This window comes from Cyprinus carpio, chromosome B6, assembly GCF_018340385.1.
Source record: "Cyprinus carpio isolate SPL01 chromosome B6, ASM1834038v1, whole genome shotgun sequence".
NCBI lineage: Eukaryota > Metazoa > Chordata > Actinopteri > Cypriniformes > Cyprinidae > Cyprinus > Cyprinus carpio.
In genome coordinates this window covers 15,949,904-15,969,069 of record NC_056602.1, presented here as the reverse complement: position 1 = coordinate 15,969,069, position 19,166 = coordinate 15,949,904, and the positions used below count along the sequence as shown (strand labels likewise).

The 19,166-nt window shown below is 37.4% G+C and overlaps 1 protein-coding gene across 1 annotated transcript in view; it reads right to left on the bottom strand.

The window, feature by feature from the left end:
- LOC109060309 (TBC1 domain family, member 32) overlaps window positions 1-18,552 on the bottom strand; it is a 46,003-nt gene extending 27,451 nt beyond the window's left edge. Inside the window, 10 exon segments of the mRNA XM_042725160.1 lie at window positions 5,663-5,758; window positions 7,516-7,643; window positions 7,645-7,663; window positions 7,830-7,915; window positions 9,310-9,511; window positions 9,944-10,071; window positions 10,739-10,765; window positions 10,768-10,846; window positions 13,131-13,183; window positions 18,472-18,552. Coding sequence (XP_042581094.1) covers window positions 5,663-5,758; window positions 7,516-7,643; window positions 7,645-7,663; window positions 7,830-7,915; window positions 9,310-9,511; window positions 9,944-10,071; window positions 10,739-10,765; window positions 10,768-10,846; window positions 13,131-13,183; window positions 18,472-18,552 — 899 coding nt within the window.
- Between the last annotated feature and the right edge of the window lie 614 nt (window positions 18,553-19,166).

Here is a 19,166-nt window from a genome sequence, read left to right as displayed (position 1 = left end):
GCGCATGCAGTAAGTGTTTAAGTATTAGAATTTGTACCACACTGTATCGCTGAGACTGGCTGTAAAACTGTTATAACCTTCCTACCGTACCTTAAAAATACATTCATCAATCATTTTTGATATTAAAATTCTATCTCAGCTTAAAAATGCAGAGTCAACTTTGGTATGTGTCTTCATAAACAATGCTGGTTAACCTCATTTATTTTTTTATAGTGCAAAGTATCCAAATCTGACACAAGGGGTGGATTCATCTATATAGGTTCCCCAGATATTGTAAACTTCAAATAAATTCTTGAGCCCCTGAAGTACTTAAAAACCCACCCCTGAGTGACTGAGGGCGTGAACTGCATGCTGATATTTCACAAACGGACCATATTCCATGTAAATACAAGAGCCTGTGGGATTGATTCATAACAGCACATGTGGGTCTCGCCACAGACACAACAATCATAGTTTTTATCAATTCAACAGACCCCACACCCAAAAACTCATGTTGCTTTATGTGCTGTTCACCTCTCGATTCCCTGCCATCCCAAACAGGCCAAGATATCTAGTAATGAGTAATTTTATCAAATCAAAGATTAATTGCACTCTGCTGGTTTTTTGTTATCAATAGAATGACAATCCGTTTAATCTTAATTATAGTAGGAAATCATAGTTTACAGTTACTTTAAGAGTTTTTATCGTTAGATAAGTAGACAAGTAATTCAAAAATAATGAACTTGACTCCGTTTCTGGTTATTGAGTTGGAGAGTTTGTAAGTTTAGATTTTTGTATTATGTGCTGATGTCAAACACCTTATAGTCTTCCTTCCTTCTTAGGATGGTGTAACCTAGCGGATGTAACTGGAAGGTAATATTACTTTTTTAGTAAATGGACTTTAATGGACCAAAAAACAAAACACACACACACACACACACACACACACACACACACACACACACACACACATACGCACTCGCACACGCACACACCCAGATCATCCTAACAACTGCATAACAAAATATTAAAGGCACCACACACTTTCTTCAGAAAATGATGTTAGTAATTGGTACTTCCTCTCTATTTCTCCTTATTATTCTCCTTTATTTAATCTCACTAACTTTTAAGTGTGTAAACAATGTTTCTACTCAACCCATTATTATGAACTGTTACCATATAAGCTGGGTAATGAAAATGATCAACATTTATGTATATTTTTACCAGAATATTCCAAAGGATCTCACTCTGGTCTATGCTACAACTTACATCTTGACTTTATTAAGGGAGAAAAGGACAACCAAAACAAACATGACAGCAACAAAACATTAAAACCACACTTGGTTTCATCATCGCAAAATCGATCTTCTGACTGTCCAAAGGGAACATCATCGCCATTGAGGTGCAACTTGCCATAATAATAGATCTAGATTCAGGCAGAATAACACAAAACACCACCCACTAAGAAACCACAACCAGAATGCTTATTTAAAATCTCAATCAAAATAATTGGAGACTTAATCCCTAGATCTCAGATGTCATACTCCAAAATGTGGATTACAATGATTGGACAATACCTCAAGAAAAGACACTTTTTTTGGCACTCAAATAGATAACCTAATCTTCTAAGCCCTGTGAAAAAACAGTCATTTCTCTCACCTCATTGGTTCTCAACAGGGAAAAAAAACAAACAATGCTAAACACAAACAATAAACTTTGCGGTCAAAGGCTCATACATCTAATTGACCTATACAGGATTTGTGCACTAGCTAATAGCCAGATGTTCAACACTGGCAGGTGCTTGGATCTCCTCATTTGTGAATGCCATCATAAACCTCACAAGATAAAATAAAACACAATAAAATAAATAGTTCAATTGCAGGGAGGTAAACATGGTTGTGCTGACCCCACAATGGTTCAGTGAAACCAGCACCCAATCACTGAAAAGTTTTTTAAAAAACAAACAAAACCTACCACCAGGATTGAACCCATCTAGGAAATCAGCAAAAGAGGGCCTGTATAAAATTCAGATTATATTATGTAATAAAGTAGTGTGGGGTCATGGTAAAATGAATACATGATTTTTATTACTACCTTGTTATTAAACTCAAATATCTTTTGGGGGCCCGGGGCCCCCTTTTTTCCAGAGGAATACGGTACCATAATGATAATATTGACATAGTCCTTTTAATATAAATACCACAGGGGGAAGTGAGGGAAATATTCGCATGCAGCATTATTTATCTATGTAAATGGATCTCAGTCTGCGCGTTAAGTGATCTAAAGAGTAAACCATTCTGTTTCTTATAAAAACAGAATTTATTTTTTAAACTATGGAAATATCTTGGACATACATGCTTTGAACAAATGCATCAAAAAGTGCCTCCTTTAAAAAAGCAGGTGGACTACACCAGTCAATTCTACTTCCTTTGAGAGTCTGAGAACTTATTCATATCCTGGTATCACCCTGTTCTGGCATTAATGTCAGGATAATCATAGCACAGAGAACACACCAAGGCCTGGAATCAATCAGCACATTGAATTCCCAGAGAGAAGATATGAATGGAGAAAAAAAGTGGCTAGCCCCCCCCCCACCCATCAGATAATAAACCTTATAAGGACCCTCTATCAATCGCTCCCTGTGTCCCTTCCTGTCCATTTACTGGTAGAGAGGGACTTGAACTATTGAGTCTTACCTCAGGCCAAACGTGTTGGGACTGCTCATAGTTGAAAAGGGACGTGAATCTTTGTGTCAGCATGTTAATAATGGTATGAGCAAAATCATCAGGTTAACTGACGGGAAGAGTGAGCTGAGAGGGATATATCAAAAATGCATGAGATTCAAAATACCTGTGAACAAAGACCACACGCTAGTTCTGGGATATGCTGATACTTCATCGGGTCAAAGGTCTGCGCCTCAAATGATCAGGATTTTGGAACCTGGCACTTATTGAGAAAAGTATTGAGAAATCACTCAATAACATCGGGTTGTCAGTAAACAGACTGTGGATCTGTTCTTGGCTGTTGGTAGAGAAACCTAGCCAATGTTTAGGCTAGTTTAGGTTTGAGGAGGCAGGACTGTCCAGTCTATTTTACTCACTAAAACTGATGTGGCCATCTCTCTCAGATTGTACTTTTCCATCTTGTTAGGAAGTGCCTCGATGTCCCAGCAGCTCCCACACATAGCGTTGAGAGGTGAAGAAAGCAGAATTCACTAGAGACAGGAAGGACTGACACACAAACACACAAATCGATTATTTTTTTTTTTTTTTTTTTTTTTTACAGAGTTCACTCATAGCCATTCTAAAACATTTCAGATTTATATTTTTCATCATAGACACCTGACTAAGAAAATGTATATATAGTCCATTCTCTATAATATTTTATATATACCACACACAAAATATCACATAGTCACTTCCAGATATGCATATATATTTTACATAAGAGATAATATGCCACCAATATCATTCTAAAACACATTACCCATATATTTTGGGTCTATATATAATGTGAGTATATATATGAAAAATATATATTTAGTGTGTTTTTATTTTATTTTAAAAATGAAAATAAAAATTTATTTGATATTTATTTTTATCCGTATAATTCCAAAAATACATAATTAAAAATGTGTTTTTAGAAATTTTGATTCAAAAAAAATTATTGCTACTGGGCCTAATATCTAAAATTATCAAGTAAATGGGTTTTTTTTTTGTAACTGTAATTTCATAATTGACTTTCAATGTTGGTCAGTGGTTGATTGTGTGTAACTTTGCTAACATCAATTTATTCATGTGCATTTCTTCTACATTTTTCAGTGAGCTTTACAGGCACACTGTGGAAATTGGAAATCAAAGCCTCTAAATCTAAAATCTCAATGAAGCGTAGCCTTCACTTCTAAATAACTGTAAATAGCAAAGCATTTCCTGAATATTTTTGGCAAGGTAAAAGATGGTGGGCGTCATAACCTTAAGACAGCTCCTGTCGATAGGGTCCATTGGAGTAGAGATTTTAGGATGGACCACCCTTACATCCCTTCCTCGAATTCTCACACTCCAAGGCTGACCACAACTCCACCACAATCGTCTGGACAAATCCTGTGAGCCCGCTTCAAAGTTGAACTAACATAGTTTAACAGCCTCAAATATTAGTTTCCAATGTTAAAAGCATTAGCCTCGCATATTAAGCAACTCTTGTCTCAGTAGAAGTACCATCATGTACAAGCCCTAAATCAATACAGTAACAAAAATGTAGCGATTATTACAGAATACACTAACAATGTACAATACATTCAGGAAGACATTTTTAACATGACCTTTTGTTATCGGAAGCTATGAGGAGAAAATATAGAAGATGCAGCTCTTAAAGGTGCCATGTGTAAAAATTGAGGTTAAAATATCCAAAAAATGACCTACACGCATCAAAAGAATGAGAAGAAATAAGGGCGATGATGTCATTAAAAAAATGTCGCTATAGTGCTGCAGAGATATCAACCTTAATTAGCATTAGCATTACTAGCCACGCCCGACAGGTGTCGTGAATACCAGTTTTCACTATGGGAGGCGTGGCGCGGGCAAATACAACCACCTGTAGCCAACCTGCACATACATCTAATAATCCTCAGACGGCTTGTGGGCGATTGAACCTGATGTCAATCGTGGTGGAAGGTACAGCCCACTACTTAATTTCAGTTCAGGGAAGAGAGCGAAGGATGGGAAACACAGGGAACCAACCGCCGGAATCACAATCAACCGATAAGAAAGGAGCCAACCAGAGTAAACATCGGCACTGTTCCAGACTGGATTCAACCCAAATTAAGTCAGATGTGTGCACTTCCTTTCCCCTATGGAGAAGTAGGACTGTTTAAATCACCATTGTTTAATGCCGTCTGTGGCGTCAAAGGTTGTTTCTATAAAGTACAGTAATGTGCGGTCGAACTTGTGCAAGGAAAGTGGCTCTGGCGCTTCCTCACTCACAGCCTGTAAGTACAGCCATTGTTTTTTTTTTATATTTTCGATCCGTTTTATGTGTTTTACCTCCATTCTCCTACTCAAAATGCAGAACATGGTAACATGTTTAAGCAGAGCGATACACAACGATAATGAAGCCTAAAGAGACAGTATACAGTCAGTCATTATAATCAGCAATTATGTCACCCACTGGATGGTCAACAATTGCGCTCTTTTTTGTAATGGTTTTTATTGCGGTTTGTCTCTCACGCGTGAATGCTGGGAGCTGGCACCTCAGTATGGTAAGCCATTGCGGTAACCTATTTCGTCAACACAGCTTCTGATGTAAAGATCAACATGGGCAATCATCAACGCTGTTGATCAAGGCCAATAACTATACCTAGCTGTATTTAACTAGAAAATGAGCTTTGTACAAACGCAACCCGAACATATTAAGAAAGGTGCAGGGGCATAGAGGAGCAACAATCATGTGCATTATACTTGACATCACCTAACGCTCCTCTGGATGCAAACCTTAGGCTCGCCATTGTATTAGGCTGTTGTGAATAGGGCGGACATGAGACTATGCCGCCGCTAGCAAACTCTATATGACCAATCACTTTATTGAGATGCTGCCCCCTCTTATGGACTCTGGAGATGACTAGATTTTTTACATGGCCTCTAAACTCTCAAGATGTACATTCAATTGTCATACTAAGTCTTCTATCTACCTGAGCTTTGCAAAGAGCACACCACTGCCGGGGCCTGTATAGGCCACTTGGGTCACCATCACACCACATAACCAAACATATCTCACACCTGCTGACCTGAGATTAGAGAAAGAATGGAGGAAAATACACACAAAGGGGTCATATGATGCATTTCAAATTTTCTTTTCTTTTGGAGTGTTACAAGTTTGGTCATAAAGAAGATCTTCAAATTCAAAGAGATTTCTTAAAAAAAGTCAACTAATGCTTCCCTAAAATGGCTCATTCTAACACCCCCCCACATGTCTATTTCATGATGTGGGAAGTTTTGCATAACGCCGCCCAAATGTTCACGCAAAGAAAGAAGGCACAGCTTTTATTCTCGCTGCTGCTGCCGCTGTTGTGGGGACGCTGTGTGTTTTGTTGTGAAAGCGAAACTACTTTGTTTGGCCTTCCAAAAGAGGAAACAACAAGAAATCAGTGGTTAAGTTGTATTTACAACACTGTTCCAGAACTATTCAACCCAAATATTCAGATGTGTGCAGTTCCTTTTATGGAGAATGAGGACTGTTTCCTGAACCAGTAGCCTACAATGCGTCTGTGGCACAAAGGCTGTTTCTTCGATAAGTGGGGCAGTTCCAACTTTGCAAGGACAGTCCTGGCGCTTCCTCACTACAGCCTGTAAGTAACATTTTTTTCTATATTTATATTTATTTGTTTCTCCGATCACAATGCAGACACATGGTTTTATGTTTACGCAGAGCGACAAGGCCAACGTAAAGCATAAAAAAAGACAGTATACAGTAAGTCATTATAATCAGGAATTATGTCCCCACTGGATGCAACAATTGCCTCTTTTGTAATGGGTTTTATTGGTTTTGTCTCTCATCGCTGCTGTGAGCTGGCGACCTACAGTATGGTAGGGGCGTAACATTTTCGTCACAACGCTTGAAGGCATTCGGGCAATCATAAATCGCAAGACTGGATTCGTTGGCCAATCAGCGTAGGCTCTGGAAGCTTTTTTCTAGAACGATGAGCTTTTGTAAAAATCAAATCCGCGTGTTAAGAAAAGGCAGGGCATGGAGGAGGCGGTAAATAATGTTGCATTATATGGAAAATAATGTTTTTTTGAACTCTTAAACACATTGTATTACACCAAATACACAAAATAATGTTATTTTTAGCAATGTCATATGACCTCCTTTAATAGATTACCTTTAGGAGTCTGGATATATTTAATAACTAGCAACTGGGTTGGTTTTCAAAATTATTGAAATTGTTTTATTATTGCTTTTTAAATTAAAATTAAAATTCTTTTTTTCTTTTGACATCTGGGTTTCTTTTATAAAAATAAACCAGATTTTTTTTTTTCCCTAATGAAAATATGAGTAATGTTTGCACATACAAAAACTCATCACAGCTATACAAATGCACTTTGGGGTGTTGCTTTCATTATATTATACAAAAGATGAAACTTTCTTGATCACATGACCATTATTAGATCCAACAGGCAAAACACTAATAAACATAAAAAAAAATGTATTGTACCTTTTAAAGGGATAGGTTTCCAAAATACAAATGAAAATGCTGTCATCATTTTACCCACTTTTATGTTATTGCAAAGCCTGTTTTACTGATTTTTTTTTTTTGGAAGACATCTTGAAGAATGTTGGCAACCATAAAATTGGGTTCCAAACTGACTGTTTTGTTACTAACATTTTTCAAAATATCTTCTTTTAGAAGAAACTGAATGACTTGGGGTGAGTTACTTTTTTTTTTTTTTTTGAGTGGACTATCCCATTACTTCAAGTATCACTAACCACTATTATTACTGTCCAGAATAAAACACTTTTGAAAGTGGCATCTGATTATTATACCTGTAGTCGGAATGTTTTTTGGTGAATCTTGAGAACATGTAGGTGACACACTCATTGATGGCTCCAGTCTGTTGGAGGAGCAGCAGTCCTTTTGGTGTGGCAGAAAAATTCAGCAGATTGTCCAGAGCACATCTCTTCCCAGGCCACCCTGCAGAACCAAGACAAAAGATTCGGCAAGAATGCTAATTATTTCTTGTTCTTGTTGATTTATTTCCACAAAACAGCACTGGCAGGCCAAGCTCAAGTTTAGCACAGAAACAAACAGCTGTGTGGTAGGAACAAGAGAACACTGGAGGCGTGATGGAGGCATACACACACGCTCTGGCTCAGCTCCTGGAGAAGTGATCGCTGGGGGAGCTCCAGGAACAGGAGTGGGAACTCTCTCCGACATTGAGCTTGTCTCTTGGGGGAAGAGAATTCACTGTCAGGCGGAACTGCTACACGGCATTTTAAATCCCTAAGGCTAAATAATGAGATGGCATTGTTGAATGCAATGGTGATTCCTCACGCCCTGATGAAGGCAGGGGGAACCCTGGGAGGTTTCATTAGTGACGGCATAGCACTGCTTCTTCTGTATTCTACAAATCCCTCTTCACACACAGCCACAGAGTGGATGTTTCAGCAGTTCTTTCAAAATTAATACTGTTTTGCTTGGGGAACATACACTCTAAGCTCTAAAGCTGCTGTCTTAGAATAAGCTTAAAAAAATGGAGGCTCTATTTTGGCTGTGAGAGGACTGATAATAACAAAATATACATTTTTAAATAGGCAGTTTTTTTTAAGTGTTGATAAAGTGTCTCACTAAACATGTTTTAGTGAAATTTTTGATATAGATTACAAAATAAATAAAAAATGTGTAAACTTACTTTCTCAACACAAATACAATTAAGCTTTTAAGCTGAAAAATGTACACAAGGAGAAACACTACTGTTTTAAAAGTTGGGGTCAGCATGTTTTGGCCTTTTTTTTTTATTCAAAAAGGAAACATTCCATATGTCAAAAGTGACAGTAAAGACATTCACTTATAATGCTACAAAAGATTTATATTTTAAGTAAATGCTGTTATTTTGAACCATTTATTTATTATTTATTTTTGCTTCCACAAAAATATTAAGCAGCACAACTGTTTGTCAACATAATAATAATAATATAAGAAATGTTTCCCGAGCACCAAATTCAGCATATTAGAATAATTTCTGAAGGATCATGTGACACTGAAAGAAGTGGAGTAATGGCTGCTGAACTAAACACTAGGCAAACACTGGAGGCATTTTATTATTATATATATTATTATTATTTTATTTTTATTATTATTAAAGTAATAATAATAAACAATTTCACAATAATTGCTGTTTTTTACTGTCTTTTTTAATTAATAAAATATAGCCTTGGTGAGCATAAAGAGACTTTTCAAAATCATTAAAAAAAAAAAAAATAAGTATCAAAAACTTTTTAAAGCAGTAGTGTATTGATCAGTGTGAGACAGGGACTGGTCAGATTCCCAAACTAAAATTCATCATACTATTCAGTAAATGATGTGTATCAGTCAGTGACATGACCACATCAATGACAGACTACATGAGTTATTTGATCTATGGTAAAAGGATTCACTTATTAAAGCTTACCAAAATTCTGTGTCACTGACCTCATAACACTCATACAACCACAGACAGACATAAGACTAAAATGATGAAATCCTGGCTTTTATATAATCATTGACAGGATAACTGGACGATTGTAGGTTTAAACCCACAAGTGACAGCCTTAGTGAGGCTTGTGGTGTATAAAGGTCACCTTTCTCCAGGCTTTAGCAATGCACTCATGTAGGCTGTATGGCCGAAGAACTTGCAGCCCCTCGCAGGTGTTGTACATCTGTCGACAGACAAAGATGAGGTGCCCGCTCACGGCGAGAGGAATCTCCAGCTCGCTGAACACATGCAGCTCTTTTGCCAACAGCCTCTGGGTAAACTGCACAACTACATGTGCAGCTGAAATACTGTGTAAATAATGGAACATATTACAATAAAGTATTATTATACTTATATACCACATTAAAGTACCTGGATCTCTGAATATTATTTCTGTAATAGAGATTGTGCTTTTAAGTGCTGGATTGCTATGGCCAAATGAATGGTGGTATACAATCATAGTGGTTGACAAACTGGCCTATTCTATTCTATTCTATTCTATTCTATTCTATTCTATTCTATTCTATTTTATTTAACTTTTGTTTCTTCCACAAAGTATGCTGCAACTCATCTCACTGAAGACACAGGTGTCAAAGGTTCCTTTCTTTTATTAAGAAGCTCGTTTTTTCATCTATGCATGCTGATGATATATATGGCACAAGTGCCGACTAGCTCGAGATGACACTAGCAGGAAGAAGAAATAATGAATGTAAACTGAGAGCAAAATTAGATTTACTTACTTTTCACCCTCGGCCGAGACAAGATTTCTGTCATAAAGCAGGAGTGATAAACCTCGTTCAGTGGTAGCGATCCTCGCCAGCATGTCTGCTATGTGAGTCAAGCCACTTTCTAGGGAATTTAATTTGGGCTGCAACAAAAGACAAATTGAAAATGCTCGAGGTGAACAGTATAATGCATAAAATCTGCAGATGAGTCTCTGAAGAGAGGTTCTATGAAGGGTTACGGTTTATTTCAAGATTTAAATTAACAGGCTTCTTCTGTCAGTGCTATAACTGTAAAAAATAGTCGGTTTTAAGTTTTCCTTGATGATACTACATCCTAGATGTGGCATCATTTGCTTTCTTATACGTCCTTCACAAAGTTGTATAGATCCATCTGACTTACTGTATCTTTGTTATGTTATTTTTCAAATAAATAATTTAGAAAGTAGTAGCATGTAACACTAATTTTCAAGTTTAGGATCAGTTTGATTTTTCCGGGTTCGGGATGGCGCTTTTGACTGTAGATACCATTCTGTTGTAAATTAACTCAAAGTCAAATGAATTGATGGCATATTAAACAGTAAACCTCTATTGTTAGTAATCGATGCCTGTACAGTGTAGTGTAGCAACTTTTCCTGTTGTGAAGAACTAAAGTGTGAAACTACGTGTTTTCACTAATATTTCAATAATAAATTCACTAACAAACCAAATATGTAAAACTGTATTTAGAATAGGGCCGAGAATAGATTTTCATCATATCATGGTCTAGACTCTTGGAGTATGTGCTGGTGGGCGTGTTCACGTTGTTCTGACCAGCTTTCCTTTGAGCAGGGTTGATAACAGGAGCCCGCACGAGTTTCTATAACTGGATTTTGGTAAGAGACACTCACCACAGCCCACTCCGTGCGATCCACACGGTGTCTTAAACACCTCCATACACAAGATTAGTTGGGGACAGGGAGTCTAGAGTATATATACCACAACAACACACACAAACAGACAGCCCTCTGTGATACACTCTTTAGGAGATTCAGGACCCCATGGTTGTTACATGACATAAAGTGTTACCTGCAGAGCGACCGTTAAATGAATGATTTAAAGTGCAGCACAAACGGTCCAATAAGGATCAAACCAAGAAAAAACAAAACAACTGGAAAATATCAGGCCTAACTCTTTTAAAAATGTTATGGGCGTTAGGCGCCTGGTGTAAATGCATGGTTTCACACCCTGAGAATGAGAATTTCTGTCATCATATACAAACAAATTTTGTAGGACATTGTCTTTCCACTGTGGAACCCAAAATGAGCAGGTTGGATACTTTGCAGGGTCAAGACTGTTTTGATGATTGGATTCCAATAGATGGGGATTGAAAGGTTTTTCAAACAGTAAAGGGTAGGTTTCACGCCAAATCTTACAATTTAGTCATTAATGACTAACACTCATGTCGTTCCTAAACCCCCCCCTAAGACCCTCCGTGCATCTTCGAAACACCGTTTATAGATTATATTTATTTTAGATTTAGTCCATATTGAGCGCTCTGATCCCTCCATTCGAAAAGGTGGCAGACAGTATACTGGTCCACGTCCAGAAAGGTAATAAAAAAAAATCAGCAAAGTGATAGTCATTGTGACACTCCAGGAGGGTCGTAAGAATTTGTTGAAGCATCGAAAATACATTTTGGTCCAAAAATAACAAAAATTAATGACTTTATTGAGCAGTGTCCTTCGTTTAAGGACATATTTTAAATATTTGGGTGAACTACCCCTTTAATAACCTGGTGGCTAGTCCTTGAAAGTGGCATTTGTCATGTGTGTGTTCCAGGAATAGTAAGACAGTCAGTAAGGTGTGTGTGAAATGACCTGAGGAGGTGAGTAAACAAGAACAGATCTTTTTTTGTTTGATTTTTTTGTGGTGAAAAATAAACATCCTATTTAATACTAAGATCCACATCATAATATAACATGTAATTGATAATGTGCAGTCCTGTAAGTTTTTTCTTGATAACGATGACTTATTGTATTGTTCAAAGAAGTGAGTAAGTTCATTAACCAGAAGAAGATATAACATATCCTTATTCCTGTAGCACATGAAAACCGTAATGGTACGTGTGAGATGGACTGTATTTGACACGTCCTCTTAACACGATATCATATCCATGTACATAAGCAACCTCGTCATAAAAATCACCTCATACGCGTAGTTCGAAACTTTAAGATGCGTGAGTGGTTGAGTTTTTGTGCGTTAGTAGAATCAATTCAAAAGTTGGATTACGTTGCTCGTTAGGGTGAGGTACTCGTTTCTGACGCCACCTGCTAGAGTGTCGTCTCTTCCCCTAGCAGGATGGTTATTGAGGTGGTGGTACATGATATTGTTCAGCGAAGCACATCCAGGTCGGGAGCCTGCATCCCAGTTCTATTTACGGGGGGGGGGGATCATGCGAAACTTCTAGTACATCACGAATTCACGTCATGTATATCAGATTAGTACTACTTAGTTGCAGCTTCCATGATCTTTATGTTCTTCTCATACACATTTATCCACATGCCATCTACGGTGTTCTGCCTCTCTTTCCACGCTCGTACACTATCAGCTAATACCTTCTCAGCGGCATCATGCATCACAGTTCATCACTTGAAGACCGCTAGAAAGTTTCCTTCCATTAGTTGTACATCAGCAAGCCTCCCGAGCAGCAAGCCCAGCGATGGAACACAATAAACACACTCCAGCTCTTTAGAAAGTGGAGAGAGTCTTGCTTGCAGAGTGGCTAGACTTGCTCTGAGGGCAAAACAACAAGAACGACTCATTCCGCAAAAGCATGCTGTAATGGGATTTCAGTCATTTGCATGTGACCCCCCTGTATTTTTGGTGTGAATTCTAAAAGTCGCTACTGAAATACAAATTATAAATCCTTAACAAATCTGAGTGCAGACAGGTTGAATAGTTACAAAGCATTACAGAGAAGAAAGCAGTTAGGGTTATTTACTGCATAACCATTGTGTTTAACTGGCCTGAAAATGATTGAACAGAAATATAATATATATATATTTTTATAAAGCAAAACTATATTCAGTCTTTTCCCCATTAATTTTATTGTCACCTGTAAGCAAAGTTTCTACGATATTCACCCATTAGAAGATTTTTACAAGCATTTTGACTCTAATAAAGATACCAGCAGTCCCTGGATACCCACATGGAAAATACTTACGTCATTTGCAATCTGTAGTCAATCCTACATGAGTAAACCGCAGCACACGATTTCTGTGGAACAAACATAAAAACGGTAAACACACATAAAATCTAAAAACAATCACATAAACACTAGACAAGCAATCTTATGAATACCAATGATGTGAATGACTGTTTAAACTGTGTGGTGGTTTTGAAAGTGCTGATAGCTAAGGCTGTTATTGAATTACAGCAGAGAATAACGCATCCAGTTAATAACTTGTATGTATGTTTTGTGTTTTTTTTTTTTGTTTTTTTTTTTTTTTTTCCATGTGACTCTTTCGAACGTACAAAACAGAACCAGAATTCTGGGAAAGTTTCCTTCAGCGAATAAGTTTTTACAAACCGCGTTGAATTATCTCTGGCAATGAATAATCTAGCGTAGTTGACATGAAAGGAACATCGTCTGTAAACAGCACACAGGGTGGAAAAAATAACCCAGGTTGTCAGATAAAGTATGAGACTACTACCTGTGCACATGGTGGGGCAAAGTTCAGCGTTTACCATACTGGATGATGTTCCAGGCTGTGGATAATTTCCAGCAAAGGTCTTGCTCTAACTGAAGTCACACGGCATCAACGTAAGAAATGCACTGCTGCCAGAGCATTAACAATTCTTGTGAAAAAAATGCATAAAAATCCCTCCATTAAATAACTTGGAATATATACTGTTATTATTAGCACTGAAAAAACTTGACATTTTAACCCTTGCAGTTTAAAAACGCCAGTGAATGTTTTGATTATGCTTGAATAGAATAGTATATCACCCTGACCATCACTTCTACCACCATGTACGGTCCGCGAGAGGGTTGGGGTGTCGCGATCTATTCTCAATGTGTTCGTTCAGTATATTTCAGATTTTTACGCTGTCATGACCACCTATAACCCCTCTGCCACATACAATCACTACTCTCCCTATACACGCATGTTTAGCTTTTAATATCTCTCGTACTTGAAATTGTGCTCAATATTCTCAGATGCGTTCCCTGTACACATCACCACTACCTTACATATTTATTTCAATGCTATGCCGTTCACCCCTCCCCTGTATTGCTATCCCCCAAAGACTTGATGTCTCTCAAGAAGTTACGACCCCGGTTTTCCTGGTCTGTTGTTAGCCATGCTAGAAAGACAATAATTTAGACAATATTAGATGCTAATATAGGTCCATATATACGAAAAAAAACTGTGTGTGTGTTTTATTCTTTTGGTTTGTTTATTCTTGATAAAAATGTTGGATCAACAGCCATTTCTTAAACCAGGTGGCTTTGATATCCAGCAGAGAGATTAAGGGTACAGGCTCGGGTTTATTCGGATGCCAGCTTGTTTTGTCATCCTTCTTCTCTATACCACGCACCCACTTGTTTCGCCCACGTGCCCTTCAGGAATGCAGATGCGAGGAAGAGAAAGGGTGGTTCTCAATGATTTCCTCCATGGTACCTAGGCACAGGGAAAAAAAAAAAGTAATTAATTCAGCCAACTCTGACGCAATCAAGATATAGCATCAATAGCTGCGTCCCAAATTGACGCATACAACACTATGCACTCATACACTATGTACTTATGCACTATGTACTAACCATTAGTGTATGAATATGTGCACTTTTTCTTTGGGGAATTTTCAGTGCGAACGCACTACCACACTATGTATACTACAAAATGTCATAGAATAGTGCATAATTATGCAATTTGGGATGCACCTTAATATTCGGGAAATGTGTTTATAATGATGAAAGCTTACTCTCAGGATGTCGTTTCCCATCCAAAATGTTGAACATCCTTCCTTTCTGAAAGTCATTCATTAATCTGCTTTCCATCTACGCCAATGACCGCAGAACGAATAAGTAAAATACGTCTGTATACAAGGCAAGCGAAACTTTATTAATATTTTTTACCATGAGCTAGTTAAATGTTTATTTATTTTATTAGATAGGAGAAAGGAAATGTCACCAGACTTGTTATGAGCGGAGACGGGGACAGTCTTCTGGTCTGGTCGCATCAATACTTGTAGGAGTCCGATGGGAAAAACCAAACTTTGTAGATGCGAGGGAAATGAGCATCCAAGCTTTTTGCTGAAAAGAAATGTTTGACACTTCAGAAAATGAATGACGGAAGTACATCACGGATATAATGAATATCAAAAAGATGTATACTGCTTAAAAATAAGCTTAAGATACTACCTATGCGGCCCCCCCCGGTAGACACCTTAGTACATTTAACGGGAGCAAGAATGAAAAGTTTGTGAAAAAAATGAAGGACTTTATCCTGTGAAAAGCAAAAAAAAAACTGTTAACAAAAGTTTATATATATCATGTTTTTTATTCATATTCTGAGTGAGTGTTTAGGAATTCTTGTGTATTTTTCCTCATTTTTTATTTATTTATTTTTTTGTCTACACAGTAGATATTAATAAGAATTAATCAAGCTTATTATTTAGTTTTCAGTTTTAGGCTATTGTAGCACATCAATAGAAACTAAAGTTTTTTTTTTTTTTTGCAGTAACAATTACTTTATTTCAAGTAATAGAAAAATTTTTATTTTATTTTTCGTTTAATGCAGTTTAGCTTGGTTGTGGTTCACTATAATACCCCTGGGTTCACACATAAAACTATACCTAAACTCCCACATACAATGCTGATCAAATAATGTTAGTGGCCCAGGTCATGGCCTCCATTTCAAATAACACTCTCTTTCTCTAGAAAACTTGCTTGAAAATGTTGGCCCTTGTATTTTCAACATGAAGCTGCTCAGGGAAACTGTTTTGTTGTTGAGGGCCATATCTAAGGTCAGTGCTTATTTAGCACTTATCTCTCTGCAGCTGAGCTCAGGGTCAGGGTCAGTGGCACTTAGCAGAGAGGTTTCGGCGCAGACCAGTCCAGCTTTCACAGCTCAGGACATCAGAGGGAGGGGCCTAGGCTAAATGACTGCAAAGCTTCCAAGCCCGAAGCTGCAATTAAACAGATCAGGATGACTGATTCATCTCTGAATCAGAACGACAGTTCTCTCTTTCTACAACTGAAACTATGGGGAAGTGGGTGTATCAGAGGAGTTTTCACCTCTCGTGGTCTACCGGGGTCAAGCTTCTCCAGAGAGACTTGTAGTTGTTCATGCTGATGAATGCATAGCTCTATGTGTTGCAATCAAAGACATTAGTTAGTAATTCAGTCTATAGTCTGAACTTACAGACATAGTATGTGAACGGCCTGAGATAAACAAGGCTGATATGCTTGTCAAAAGAAAGAAACGTATAGGCCTCTGTAATTTATTTAAACTATACACATTGCACCACAGCCTGATTGAATGAGAGTCACTGTCAGAACATTTAGGCAGTGGTAAGCGCTGCTTGACTGCTCATGTTGGCTCTTCCTGTTCCATTTCCTCTTTCTTCAGGCTATTCTTCCTCAAATTTATTGATCAGAGCTTCCACACACCACCCATAAGTGGTCTGTTTCAGGTCTGCATCATCTGTTTATCACCTACAGATTTAAAAAAAAAGCACATATGGAAGTTACTAAAATACCCATACTCCGAATATACGGCTCTAACAATGAAACTTATAAAATACAAAATGAACTTACTTCTATGTTTGAATAAAGATGAATACCCACTACTAATGTATCCAAGTGCTTCCCACAGACCTTACACTCAATGTGTGTCGACACTTTCCTCTGGGAAATATAAACTACAGTATATATAAAACAGCAAAGCGAGGGCTTATTGAAAATGCAACATTCCTTCTATGCCAGCCGGAGGTGCTTTAGGAGAGGGGCAGAAATAGATTAGAAATCTCCCGATAACGGCTGGAAAGACAGAAGCAGTGCTGTGCCTCATAAGCAGCTGATTTATCAGAGGCGTTATAGAACAATATAACATGAAAATGATTTAAACTTTTCTAAAAGACTAGTCTGTGCCCTTCACAGTTACATTCATATAAAACACCTGTACCGTGTTTTGACTTTGAAGTGTGCAAGAGCTCAAGTTTATTCAATGGGGAAATCAAAGCAGTTTGTGAAAATTCTATTGTGTGGCAGTCAGTATTTGATATTTGTGGAGGGCTGTGCTACAAATGAAAACCATGTATGGGGAACCCCTGGTATCACGGTTTACACAAAAACAAAAAAATTATAGCAGCAACACAACTGTTTTTCAAATGTAATGATAAAAAAATAAAAATAAAAAAAATTACATCAGATGTGTTATTATTTCTGAAGGACCATGTGACGCTGAAGACTTGACGTAACTGATCCCCTGAAAATTCAGCTTTACAATTACAGGTATTAATTACATTTTAACCTATTTATTACAAAACCACTCAAACTAATTATGATAAAGTGTAATAATATTTCCACAATTAATACCATTTTAGTAAATAAATGGGTTGCTAGCACTTTAAAACTTCAAAAACTTTTTAAAGCTTTTAAACTGAAGTTTATTTTCCACCGCAGGTAGAAACTTCCTTATATTGTTTATTTAAGATTTTTGAAATTAGTTTTATATCCGCTTGTTACACGCTAGATTCTCTGATTCATTGATATAATTTGCAATGCTTTTTGAAATAAGTAGCTCATTTTATCCTAAAATACATTAAATACTCAGTCTTGAGCCTTTGTTACTTGTTATTTGTTCTGGATTTTTGAAAATGTTTATGGAGAAATTAATTTTGAAAAACAGCAGCTGAAATTGAATTTCTCAAAAAAATATACTCTATATCAGACTAATTCTGCAAAAATTACATTTGTGCTGATATTTTTTTTGCATCATGCACAAAAATGAGAAAGTAAATGCATCTAGTAAAAACATCTTATTAGTTAAATCGGAAAACCACATGGTACTTTCTCTTTCATCATGGCGTTTCATCATTAATTTCATTTTTAAAAGAATCCTGACAACATTTACTTTGTCATGGCTGCATTGCATCATGCAGTGAGCAAACATCCACAACAGCATCTTATCCTTATCAAAAGAAACACAACGGTAGCAGGAGGAATCCTAAAACACACATCCTGTGTGGACTCCCTAGTCCTCTTAGCTTAAGCGTGAACCACAGTGTCTACCCGGACCCAACAACCTTGACCGTCACCTGGTAAAATTCTCAGTCTCTTCTTCAATAACAGCTCCCAAACTGCTCTCTACATACTCTACTTAGATACTTCCTGGAAGCTCACATAGCTGAAAAACCGAGGAGGTATGAAAATAGATCATTCAAACGGTAATCACAATCAGTCTTAACATGAGCTGGAAGAGACATGTCTGTTACTTGTGAAAGTTCTTCCAGAGTCAGTTTCCTCCCAATGAAGCAGAATCTCTTCCAGCACGTTCTACCGATGGTGCTCCTGAGATTCTGTCTTTGACACCTTTCCCAGGAACTCTCGGGAATCTGAGCTCTGGAGCTCTGCCTCTCATCACTAAGCTGGAGAACTGAGACAATGGCTTCTCAGGGGGGTGATCAGCTTTTTTTCTCACGGGGGATCTCCTGCTTGGAAAAAGGCTCAAGGTGTTAAGTAAGGTGTGTTTGACCTTAAAGTAACAGTGGGGTGGGAAGTTATACACAGGTCTATGCAGTATATATTCCCACTAGAGTTTGAATTCCTGGGGCACTAAGTTTAGATTCCTGGAATGAAATTAAAACAGTATTGATGGAGTTTCCATGTATGCTGCACACTTGTTGGCTGCTTTATTTCAGTTTAACACTAAATAATATGAGAAGAGGTGTCATATAAACACAAAAATAACTAAATTAATATGTAGCCACAATTTGTACACTTCTATAAAACTAATTTTACACATTAGAGCCATTTCCAAATCATACGAAACATGGAATCATGTCAAGTGCGGTCAAATCTGATTGGTGGCATTACATACACATAGGGGCTGCTAATGCCGTATAGTTAAAATATTAAATATAGTTACACTAATAATAACATTTAGGCTACATCATATCCGAGCGGCAACCTCGCGCTCTCTCTCGTGAAGCCAATAAGGAAGTGACTAAAACTGTAATTCATCGACTGGCCGCT